The 11,477-nt window shown below is 45.7% G+C and overlaps 1 protein-coding gene across 3 annotated transcripts; it reads right to left on the bottom strand.

Annotated features, from left to right (window-relative positions):
• Positions 1-1,414: 1,414 nt before the first annotated feature.
• On the bottom strand, positions 1,415-10,590 carry LOC137462134 (uncharacterized). Of its 3 annotated transcripts, none has more exons than XM_068172199.1 (13): positions 9,957-10,590; positions 7,917-8,038; positions 7,021-7,069; positions 6,719-6,765; positions 5,601-6,579; positions 5,270-5,540; positions 3,320-3,425; positions 2,911-3,057; positions 2,675-2,735; positions 2,401-2,567; positions 2,207-2,317; positions 1,770-1,881; positions 1,415-1,434 (listed from the first exon to the last, which is right to left on the bottom strand). In XM_068172199.1, exons 1-13 carry the CDS (start codon positions 10,198-10,200, stop codon positions 1,424-1,426), a joined length of 2,427 nt encoding a protein of 808 aa, XP_068028300.1. In that variant the 5' UTR covers positions 10,201-10,590; the 3' UTR covers positions 1,415-1,423. The 3 variants fall into 3 exon arrangements, with proteins under 3 accessions (XP_068028300.1, XP_068028301.1, XP_068028299.1); XM_068172200.1 differs by having other exon boundaries at positions 5,270-5,810; positions 5,901-6,579; XM_068172198.1 differs by having other exon boundaries at positions 5,270-6,579.
• Between the last annotated feature and the right edge of the window lie 887 nt (positions 10,591-11,477).

Genomic DNA, 11,477 nt, shown 5'->3' with positions numbered 1-11,477 from the left:
GAAAGCTTTGGAAGGAGGTGGATGAGTTATACAACTCATCATGAGAATAACATAATATATATATTTTTTTAATGAAATACTGAAAGATTATGAATTATTATGTCTCCCTCAGACTAGAGAAAATACAAAACAGAGCTCTTTAGCTGTTCAGGGCATCAGATTCATAGGATATGACCCAAATCCCATTGGAATTCACTTCAACACTGCCACTTCTCAAAGTTAATTCACCTTGTGCAATGTAGCTCTTGGAGCTTAACACTTAAGGAAACCCCATAACACAAAAATAACCTTTTTTTTTTTTTTTTAAACAAGAAACAAATGCAAAGGCTTCATTAAAAACATTCCCCAAAGATGCTGAGTACTTAACACTGAATCCTGCAGTGGTTTCACGTGGAAATCTCCCATTTTCCTCTACAGGAGACACGTGAGGGTCTGCTGGATCAGTTTTGGGTTTTTGGGTTTAGCTTCTGTAAAAGTAGAATTGCTCCCTATGTAGCAAACAGGGAAGTTTCATAGAAACCAGCAAACTCGCAACCAGAAGTTCAAATTAAATGAGAGTAAGTCTGGGAAGAAATAATTAAAAATAAAAATGATCTAGTTTGTAGTAATTCTACTGAATAACTTGGTTTTCTGGCGGTACAGGATCGCTTCAGCTCCTTGTTATGCTCCCAACTTGGTGCAAAAAGTGATCCATCAAAAGCTGTTGCTATAGATTTCAGTTTTATAAAGGTAAAATCCTCTGTTAGATCTGTCAGAAAGGAGCTGATTCGAAACACTTTGTCCCAGACTTCACCTACAATCCACTGTGGGTGCAAAATTCTGATTGCATCAATAAAAAGCTTGATTTTTGTTGAAGAAACATGCTCAGCACGATATTTTATTTTGGAAGGACTTCACCGTGAGACTGCCTTAAAGTGTGACCACTCCAGCCTTGGCCAAATACTGCAGAAAATATTAAATATTTTTAATATTTAGCCTCTGAGTTCCCAGAGCTCATGTTTAAAACGGCTGAGATTTTCAGTCTATCTGAACGTTGAATTTGGAGTGTAGAGCCTCATTTTAGACTGAAGCCCTCAAGACTTGGCCCTGGATGGTTAAAATCTTTTTCTTGGGCTAAACACCTGCATGAAAAATCATCAGAGCTTCAGACTAACCTCAGACCTGAGCAGGGAAGCACAAATTTGTGAGAAAATGAAGATCTAATTCTTCCTGGAGCACCTAACACTTAAATCCTGGTGCAACCTGCACTGAGGATTTCCCTCATTTATCCCTTTGCTCTTTAATTCTGGGTCCAGGTGAGATCTTCCCAGCAGTCAGTTCAAGATATAATACAATATAATATAACATATTCTATATTTTGGTGTCTGTCCTCTGGTTGTTCTCCTGCAGCAGGTGGCCCATCAGATGCAGGTGATGAGAGCTCTCAGCATTTCCCTGGAAGGCAACAAAGCAGCAAATCTGAGCTCAAACCCAGGCCAGGTATTCCTGCTAAATGACGATTTTATTCCCTCATTTTTTCTGCCTGGCTTTGGGTGAGGAAGGAGGTTTGTAAGGAAAATGAGTAAATCCAAAGGCTGGGATGAGGTGCTGAGCACCTTTTGCATCAGCTCCACGCTGTGGAGGCTTGAACTGGATGATTTTGGGTTTTTTTCCACCCCAAATGATTCTGTGGGATGGCAGGGCAGGGAGTGGATCGAGCCACTCCATCCCAGCTGCTGAGTCACACAAAATCCCCAGCTACCAGGACTCAGCTTCCTGCCACAAAATACCTTTGAGGAGGACATCAAGGAGGTCTGAGGATGACAAGGAGCAAAGTTCAGGTAGGATATCTGCAGCTGGGGGTGCGGGGATTCCTCTGGGAGCATCCCTCTGGCTGCAGCTCTGTACAGGTGAAGAGACCAGAACAGTCAGTTTCCAGTTGAACTGGACTGAAATGTTGGTTTTTTTTTCTCTGCTGGGTTCTGGGAGAGCCTCAGTGACTTGAAATGGGGCTTTAAGTGTGTATTTCTAACTGAAATCTCGTTATATTATTACATTTATTACATGTACTCTGGTGGGAACTCTTATCTGACAGAGGCAAAAAAGACCCTGGAAAAGACAAAAGAGCTGTCACTTTTTAGTTTTGTTTTTAAGCACCGAATATTTGCTTAATCCTGGAAAATAATCCTGGAATTAGACATTGCCTGTGTAAAGCAGCCATAGTTACCTCCCGAGGAACATCCTGTGCCTGGGGTTTATGAGTCTGAAGCAAACACATGAGCTCTGTGTTCTCCTCGAGTTTTAGGCAGGGGGTGGAGGTTTGACATGAATTCAGAACCTGCAGATGACAGTTAATCCTGGGGTTGCACAAGGACAGGAACACTTAAGCCAGGGTAGAGATCTGCTGTGGTTGGTGCTCACCTGCAGCTGGGGCTTTGCTCCCATCTGTAGCAGGCAGAGAATTCCCTCCAGGATTTGGGCTTTCCGGAGCCTCAGGAACCTCCCCGTGCTGGTGTCCCTGGCAGTGCTCTGGGATTCTGTCACCAGCACAGTGTGGGCAAGAGCAGCACAGTGCAGGGGTGTCAAACCTGCGTGGAACACCCGTGGGAAAGTCAAAGCCAGTGCCGGGAGCAAATCTGTATTTAGAGATTTGGGATCTAAACCGAGCCCTGTGCAGCTCAGCTGTCCCTCCTACCACAGTGGTCAGGCAGATCCACGTCCACACACATCCCGTTGTTCTTGCAGCTTTTCAGGACCTGAAATGAAGAATATCCAGGTGATTCCTGACCTTTGGCAGTGCCAAAAATACCCTTTCCTCCCCCAAACCCCACTGTAACCACATCAGAGCAGAGCTACACGGAAAACCCTGAGTTATTTCAAACACCAGAACGTGCATGAGTCGCTTTTGCTCAACAAAACCACCCAGTTTACCTCCAGAACTCTCAGATATCCATTCTCTGCACACAGGTGGAGGGGAGTTTTCCCAGAGCTGTCCTGCTCGTTGACGTTGGCTCCCAGGGAGATCAGGTCACTCACCATCAGGTGCTGGTTCTTTTCTGCAGCAAGATGTAAAGCAGTCTGAGAAGGGAAGAAGGGCACAAAGTTGCAGTGAAAGGCAAAAATAGTTTAAAAACAACAACATTTTTTTAGATACTGAAGTGGAGAGTTGGGATTCTGGGGCTCTGTTCCCTCTTGTGCTCCACCACTCCCTCCCCATTCCCATTTTCCCTTCTTCTCCAGGACAGCAGAAGGATTCTTGGTGCTTGGCTAGGTGTGAAAGAGGATTGCAGGGGATAAAAACTGACTTTTTTTTTTTTTCCTGGCAAAATCAGCCTCCTACCCTTTTCTCTGCATCCTTCTCGTCGATCTTGTTGAGGGATGCAAATCTCTGGGCCAGGGCAAAAGTCAGAGCCCTCCTTCCCTGGGCGACAGCCTTGTGCAGCAGCCTGGAAGAGAACTCAGTTGGGAACAATCAGAAGAGAAAGAAGGGGTTGAAACACCCCAAAGGAGGGGTTGAAACACCCCAGAGAAACAGGGAGAGTGTATTTTAAGGCATAAAATACTATTGCAGGAAAATACTGAAATCTGGGGATATTCAAGGGTTTATTGCTCTCTGTAGTAACAATGCAGTTGGTGATTTTGTCTGCCAGGATTTCTTGCTCCTCCCTTCTTGCTGTCATCCCATTCCTTTCCAGGAGCTGATCCTTGCTGCCTGCAATCCCTTTTTGTACAGGGAAAAGAGTGCAAGATCCCTAAAAACTGAGGGAAGGGAAACACTCGCTCTTAAAAGAAAAAATTCCCATTCCCAAAAGAAAAAATTCCTAAGAAAAATTTCCAAACTGGAATTGAGTCCTGTGGAGGAGGAGAGCTCAATTTCCTTTGTGTGTTCAGTCTCAGCCAACAACTGAAACAGTACAGTTTTCAAAAATATAGTACCATTTACAAAGCTCAGTTTCTACTGAATTTCATCCCAAAAGGACTCTTTGATTTATTTTTTTCTTGTGAATTTGGGTGTGTCTTCCTTTCCTCAGGGAGAAAAAATTAATGCAGGCATTGATTGTACTTATTTATTTGTTCTTCTTGTAGCAAAATATCCTTAAATATAGCTGAACAACTCTGACACTTCTTGCAGTATTTTGGGGTTTTTGGGGTGGTTTTTTGTTTGTTTGGTTTGGTCTGGTTTGGGGTTTTTGGGGTGTTTTATTTAATGGATTTTTGACCCTATTTTTCGCCATTCAGTAGAACTCAGAATGATTTTATTTTGTTTGTACTCCTGCCTTTGAGTGCTCTTTCGAGTGTACAATCTTTATAAAACTGAGTTTAGGAGTGAGGAAATTTTTGCTTGTGAATTATACATTAACCTGGGAGTAGAAATCTCTTAATTTCTTCATTGTGATCAATTTCCTTCATGCATGAGGAATTTTTGCGTATCATTTAAAAAAATTGCAGGAAATACGTAGATAGGTGGCTTGTTTGTTATTTACTGAGTTACATAATTGCTGAAAAGTGGAGTTTGATTTTATTCTTGCACTGGAAATCATTATTCTGAATGGGATGTGGTACTTTAGGGAAGAGGCCAGTGCTGTGCTTGGTTTTCCCTGTGTGGGGTTATCAATATTTTAAATTTGGGACAGGAATTTATCTCTTTCTCCCCAAGATAATTCATAAATCATGTTTTCTGTCAATCTGATTTGATTCCAGTTATCCCAATCTACCTAAACTGCATGGATCATTAGATAATTAATTAGATAATTAGATTTTTTTTTCTCATAAATAGCTATTTTCTCCCCATTCCAGGGCAGTACTAGTTTTTACTGGGATCAGGAAAAGCTTTGTTTTCCTTTCATTTCCAGCAGAACAGCCACTCCCAGTTCTTTGGGAATCTGTGCTCCAGTTTGATTTTTGGGTAATCCTCCCATCCATTTTTATTAGCAGTTAATAATACAAATAATTACCCTGAGAGTGTCTGCAGCATGGAAAATATCTTTTTTGCATATCTTTTTTTCTCTCCCAGTACTTATTTTGCTTGATTTTAATTTTCTTGCAAATCCCTACACATACCTTCATCCTTAAATATTTTAACACCCTGAATTTATCCTGATGTCAGCTGTAGCTCAGGAACACTACTGAAAACATAGAGTATTTCTGTTTTTAATATCTGCCTAAAATTCCGTGTACTGATTCAAGTTTGAGCTTCCCCTTGAGCAGAGAAGCTTTAGATCATAGGTCAGGGCAAAGTGATGTCCCCAGGGGACAGAAATCCATGAATTTCGACAGAAAAATTGAGGACCTGTTGCCATTTTCATCAGGAGCCAGGAGTTTTTCCTCTGGGATGTTCCTCAGCAAATTTTCCTCCCTGCTCAGCTGGAACTGGAAGAAGGAGAGGGCAGAGAGGTCCTGCCTGGTGAAGGAATTTGGGGTCAGCCTCAAATGTCCCTCCACATCTGGAGAGCCCCTGGGAGCTTCCAGCGACACCTCTGCCAGGCTGGGGAGTGCAGGCATGTCCTGGGATGGAGAGTTCCTCAGGAAACCTTCCTGGGATGGAGAGTTCCTCAGGAAACCTTCCTGGGGTGGAGAGTTCCTCGAGAAACCTTCCTGGGATGGAGAGTTCCTCATGAGACCTTCCTGGGGTGGAGAATTCCTCAGGAGACCTTCCTGGGATGGAGAGTTCCTCAGGAAACCTTCCTGGGGTGGAGAGTTCCTCAGGAAAACTTCCTGGGGTGGAGAGTTCCTCGAGAAACCTTCCTGGGATGGAGAATTCCTCAGGAAACATTCCTGGGATGGAGAGTTCCTCAGGAAACCTTCCTGGGGTGGAGAGTTCCTCAGGAGACCTTCCTGGGGTGCAGAATTCCTCAAGAATCCTTCCTGGGGTGTAGAATTCCTCAAGAATCCTTCCTGGGATGGAGAATTCCTCAGGAAACATTCCTGGGGTGCAGAATTCCTCGGGAAACATTCCTGGGGTGGAGAGTTCCTCAGGAGACCTTCCTGGGGTGCAGAATTCCTCAAGAATCCTTCCTGGGATGGAGAATTCCTCAGGAAACATTCCTGGGGTGCAGAATTCCTCGGGAAACATTCCTGGGGTGGAGAGTTCCTCAGGAGACCTTCCTGGGGTGCAGAATTCCTCAAGAATCCTTCCTGGGGTGGAGAATTCCTCAGGAAACATTCCTGGGATGGAGAATTCCTCGAGGAACCTTCCTGGGAGCTCGGGAGAGCATCCTGCACCCACCAGCTGCTCCCTTTCTCACCCGTCCTGGAGAACATTCCGCGCGAGCCGGACCTTTGGGTGCCTTCCTGCTGACCATGGAAGGGAGGCTCTGGCTCTCCCCGCAGGACTGGGTGGAAATCTCTCGGGCAGGACCCGGGGTGAAGCTCTGCTGGGCCGTGCTGCCTCCCCTGCAGGCCCCCAGCTGCCTCCTTGCTCCCCACGCTTTCCCACCGGCAGCTCCGCAGCTCCGCGGAGAATCCCTGCCAAAACCCGTCTGGCACGGGATGCCGAGGCTCCTCCCTGAGCTGGCTCTCGTTCAGATCCTCCTGCAGCACCTCCACCAGGATGTCGAGGTCCTCCAAGCCTTTGGGGGTTTGCCCAGTGCTCTGCTTGCTCTGAAACAGCAACAGAAGCGGGGCAGGGAGGAAGAAAGGGGAGGGAAGCAGACATGAAGTGTCCTGTTCTCCCTCGGTGATAGAACAGGAATTCTGCCCCAGGAGCCTGGCACAGCAGGGTTCAAGGTGTTCTGCATACCTGTCTAAGCTGTTTCTCTGTATAAGGGTGAGATCTCCTCTTCTCTGCTGGAAAAAAAGGGAGGAAAACGTTCAGAGCTGAGGAGAGGCACACACAGAGCAGAGATTCCCATCAGTCCTGCCCCAGATAAGAGCCAGATAAGCCGGGCAGGGTGGTGATGCACAGCTGGCTGGCCTCCTGGAGTGGAAGGGACCCAGCAGGGACCACTGACCATGGGACAGGAGAGATCTGGCTCTTTGGGTACCTCACAGTGACGATCCTACTAGAAAAGGAGGCTGTTACCAAGTGAGGCGTTTCCAAACCTGTTTTTCCTGAGGATCCTTTGGCTACCATCTTCGCTGATGAGGCTTCCTGAGGAGACAAAACCACCCAGCTTCAATGTGAGATGCTTACATGGAGGAGAAGATGAAACAGTGGCACATATTGTAACATGAACAGAGTGAAATTGCCTCCTGTACTGTGGGTCTTGCTCAGCAGGGGCTGCAGGTGGAGAGATTTCCCTGAGTGGGTAATTCATGGCAGCTTTATAAAGATCTTTACAGCAGCCTGGGGGTTTACCAGCTCCGTGGGCTGTTTTTGCAGGCTCTGGAGCAATATTTTTACTGTTTATTGGGCCATCTTTGCCTTGATTGAATGACGTACAGCATCCACAGCACGGACGGGTTCCTGCTGTCGCTGCCTTGGAACTGTCCCTAGCCCAGCCCTCATTCTGTTTGAAATTTGGTTTATTCTCCACTTTTAAAAGCATCGATCTGGGGGCTGGAAGAGGCAGCAGCTGCAGGTGTGACCCCTCCAGAACACTCCGTGTGCCCCAGGATGCTGCAGCCCTGGCAGGAACCTTCCCAACCCAATCTCTTAATTTCTTCATTGTGATCAATTTCCTTCATGCATGAGGAATTTTTGTGTATCATTTAAAAAAATTGCAGGAAATACGTAGATAGGTGGCTTGTTTGTTATTTACTGAGTTACATAATTGCTGAAAAGTGGAGTTTGATTTTATTCTTGCACTGGAAATCATTATTCTGAACGGGACGTGGTACTTTAGGGAAGAGGCCAGTGCTGTGCTTGGTTTTCCCTGTGTGGGGTTATCAATATTTTAAATTTGGGACAGGAATTTATCTCTTTCTCCCCAAGATAATTCATAAATTATTCCATGCTTTCTATCAATCTGATTTGATACCAGCCAGGGATTTCTCACCTTGCCAGGAGCTGGGTCCAAGCCTTTGGAAAGTCGGATTTTCCTCAGCAATTCCCGCACTGGCATCTTCACTCTCACGCCCATGTAGCGCTTCTGAGGGGGATCAGAGCTAAGTTCAGAGTCTGGAAAAGTCACAACACGATGCTGAAAGTAACACAGTTGTCTGAGCTCTTGGAGAAGGGTGGGAGGATGAGGTCAGCCTGGGGAACGGGCTCTGATTCCCGTGTTCATCATCACTCGTGGGAAATTCCCACATCTCCCTGCATGTTCCTTGGCTCTGCTCAATAATTCCTTTAATGAATTCCTCCTCAGTTTTCCTGCGTGCCACAGAGCGTGGATTTGCTTCTGGGGAATGTGTCAGCAGTGTTTAGGTCTCTGCCCCTCTTACACTCTGATTTTCCTGTGTTGTGGTAAATCTGCCTTTGCAGTTTCCTGTCCTATGGTTTGTTAAATTGTTATCAGTGCAACAACAAGGAGCGGAATTTGTTCAAAATTAAGATAGGGATGCTCTGTCCAGTGGCTTTCCCCTGTGGCTCTCAGTGTGTTTGGAGGTTTTTGTGTGCTTCAAAGCAAAACAATGATTTTCTGCACTGAAATGGAACAGTTATTTGAGAATATACCTCGTTGTCCAAACAGGCTCTCTCTTTGTCAAAACAAGCTGCTCTGTGATTGTTTGTGTTAGGTCTCCTTGCATCTGGTGCCTGCATCCCCAAACTTGAAAGACTTGCCCAGATTAGGAGCTTAAATCCATTGGCTTTTGAAATACCTTTTATGTAACTCTGGCATTCACGTCCTTGCCTTGTGTGTCCCCCTGTTTGGAATAACCTTTATCTAAAATGCATTCAGTAACAGATATTACCATGAAAAAATTACGGATTTAACGCATCAGATCAGGATTTTCCCAATAAAATACACCATGGAGAAAGCCACAGGTCCAAGGGAAGCAGAGCGTGGGATCCTGAGAGCAGGGAGAAGCTTTCTGTTCCTACTGCAGCTTGTGGAATAAAAACAGCTCTTGTGATCAAACACAGTTCAGGATTAAACAACACAACAGCCTGAAATGAAAAAGGTGCATTGGGCCAGCAGCTCCTGGTGCTGTTAAATAAAAGATGAGGTGCCTGAACCAATGCTCCTGACCAAAACCTGCATGTGGGATCTGGCTGGGCCCTGTGGAGGGGAACCAGGGGAGCTCAGCAGATGGGAATGGTGCAGCTCCTGGGATGCCTGAGAGGAGCAATCCTGGCAGGGGAACCAGCCCCACAAGATGTGGTTTCTTGTTGCGTGATTTTGTTTCCCTTCCCTGCTCCAGGCAACGAGAGCTGACACCCCTCCAGCAGGAGGGAGGCGAATCCCGAGCAGCAAATGGTGCCTTTGGAATGGAGATGGGGCTGTTGTTTTGTGCTGAGATTTCTGGCACTTCTCAGTGTTTAACCTATCACTGAATAATCAGAACACTGAGACCTCCAAAAGCAGAGTTTGTTTCTCAGACTGTTCTAGAAAGGATTCTTTTTTTAATAAATTGGTGTTTTGACAATGAATTACTTACTGTTTGAAGGGTATTTTAAAGGTTTCTTCGAAAAGTTTTATAATTAGCCAGTAAGATTGCTAACGTGCTGTTATCTGGGAAGAGTTTCCAGTGATAGATCAGATACATCCTGGGAACTGAAGGACTCTGCAAAGGCAATGATTCACCAAACACACTTCGCCGTGACTTTGAAATGTTAATAACTCAGAAGGTCACATCTATTACCTTGCTTTTAGTTCAGAACCAAACTTGCAATTCAGAATGCAAATTAGCAGCAAAGCGCTGGAGATGGGCAGAAACGATGGAAAATTGGGCATCCTTTGGAAACCAGGGCAATTTCTGACCTCAGCAGCAGAACACAGCAAAATCCAGCCAAGCCTGAGTAGGGGAATGTGCTGAGCATCTCTGGGATTGTTGAGCTTGGTTCGTGCTGCTCAGAGCCCCAGGTCACTGCGCTTCATCAGCTGCTGCAAGAAGCACAAACTAGGAAATGGGAATAAAGGTTTTTCTCTTACCAGCAGGAGCAGGCATCCCTGGAGGGTTGCATGGAGGAGCAGGGTGGTAGATCCTGGGACTCGCAACGTTCAGCTCAGTTAATCCAGAGTCTGGCAGAGATGGGCTCTGCTGGAAGCAGCTCTTGGGACTGGCAGTTTCTCCAGGCAGTGGAGATCCCTGGCCTGGGCTGTAGCCACAGATTTCACTTTCGCTCATGTTTTGGGTGACAAGCAGCTCAGGACTCATGCAGACTGTTTGCAACATCTCCACTGTGTGTGTGCAGAAAAAGATGAAAGAGAAGAGGGGAGGGAAAAACCCCTGTTCAGTTGTGTTTAAAAAAAAAAATTAAAAATCAATCCAGTATCACATGGAGACCATGGCAATGTAATTAATCCTCCGATGTAATTAGCTGAGTCCAGCTTCCCTCTTGTCTTTGGAGCAGCAAGTTCCAGCAGGGGAGGAATAAAACCAGCCTTGGAATCCCAGCAGGCACTGGAAGCAGCTTTTGAGAGTTTCTTGGCTGCAGTTCTGCTTTGCTCTTTATACTCAGGTATGGTTTGGAGGATGGCAGCCTGGGAAGGCTCCACCCTCTTTCCTTACAACCCTGAGCAGCTGATGAGGAAATGAGTTTTCCCAAGAAAAAGGTTAACTTCAAATTGAAAAAAAACCCTTTTTTCTCCTGCTGTGTGAAACACACACACAAAAAAATCTGATTTACTGGAAAGGGAAAAGCAACCTCTCATTTAGGGTTGTGCAAGTGAATAAAGTAGTAGGAGATCCTTAATTAGATGTTTTGGGAATTCCCAAAGTGCTTTTCATCTGGGATAGGGTGAGTTTTGTTCTCTGTAGCTGGTGCAATGCTGGGTTTTGGATTTAGCAGGAGAACGCTTTTGATACCAGACTGATGCTGCAGTGCTTGCTCAGTTGTCCTTCCCTCAAATCAAGGAATTTTCCCAGGCAGGAGGTGCAGAAGAAGCTGTGAGGGAGCACGGCCAGGACAGCTGACCACGGCCAAAGGGACATCCTGTCCTGTAGGAAGTCGTGCCCAGTATTTAAACCGGGGAGTTGAGGCACCAGTTGCAGGGCAGCAGCTGGTGGGAGACCTTGTGTTTATTGTTTTAATTGGGGTTTATTTATCTCTCTCTCCCCCCTCTCTCATTTCATTCCATTATTTCATTTATTAAACTGTTCTTATCTCAACCATGATTTTTTTACCTGCTCACAGCTCTCTCCCCCTCCTGCCAGGGAGAGGGGTGAGCTGGTGACTGTGGGGTATTTGGTACCACAGGGGTTAAACCATGACAAATGGGGACACTTCTTATAGGGAATCTATTCCCTTGTCACCAGATCTCAGTATCAGATCCCAACTCCATTCCCATGTCCCTGGGAAATGTATTTCACCTTGTGGGCTGTGCCATTTCAACTGAACAAGCAGATATTTCTCTTAAGTACCTAGATTGAAAAAAGGATTACGATGTTATCAGCTGCATCTTCTTCCCTGGCTCTGGCCTGGAAAGCATTCCAGATTTAATCCAAACAAT

Source organism: Anomalospiza imberbis, chromosome 24 (assembly GCF_031753505.1).
Source record: "Anomalospiza imberbis isolate Cuckoo-Finch-1a 21T00152 chromosome 24, ASM3175350v1, whole genome shotgun sequence".
In the NCBI taxonomy this organism is placed as follows: Eukaryota; Metazoa; Chordata; class Aves; order Passeriformes; family Viduidae; genus Anomalospiza; species Anomalospiza imberbis.
This window is presented reverse-complemented; position numbering and strand designations above follow the sequence as displayed.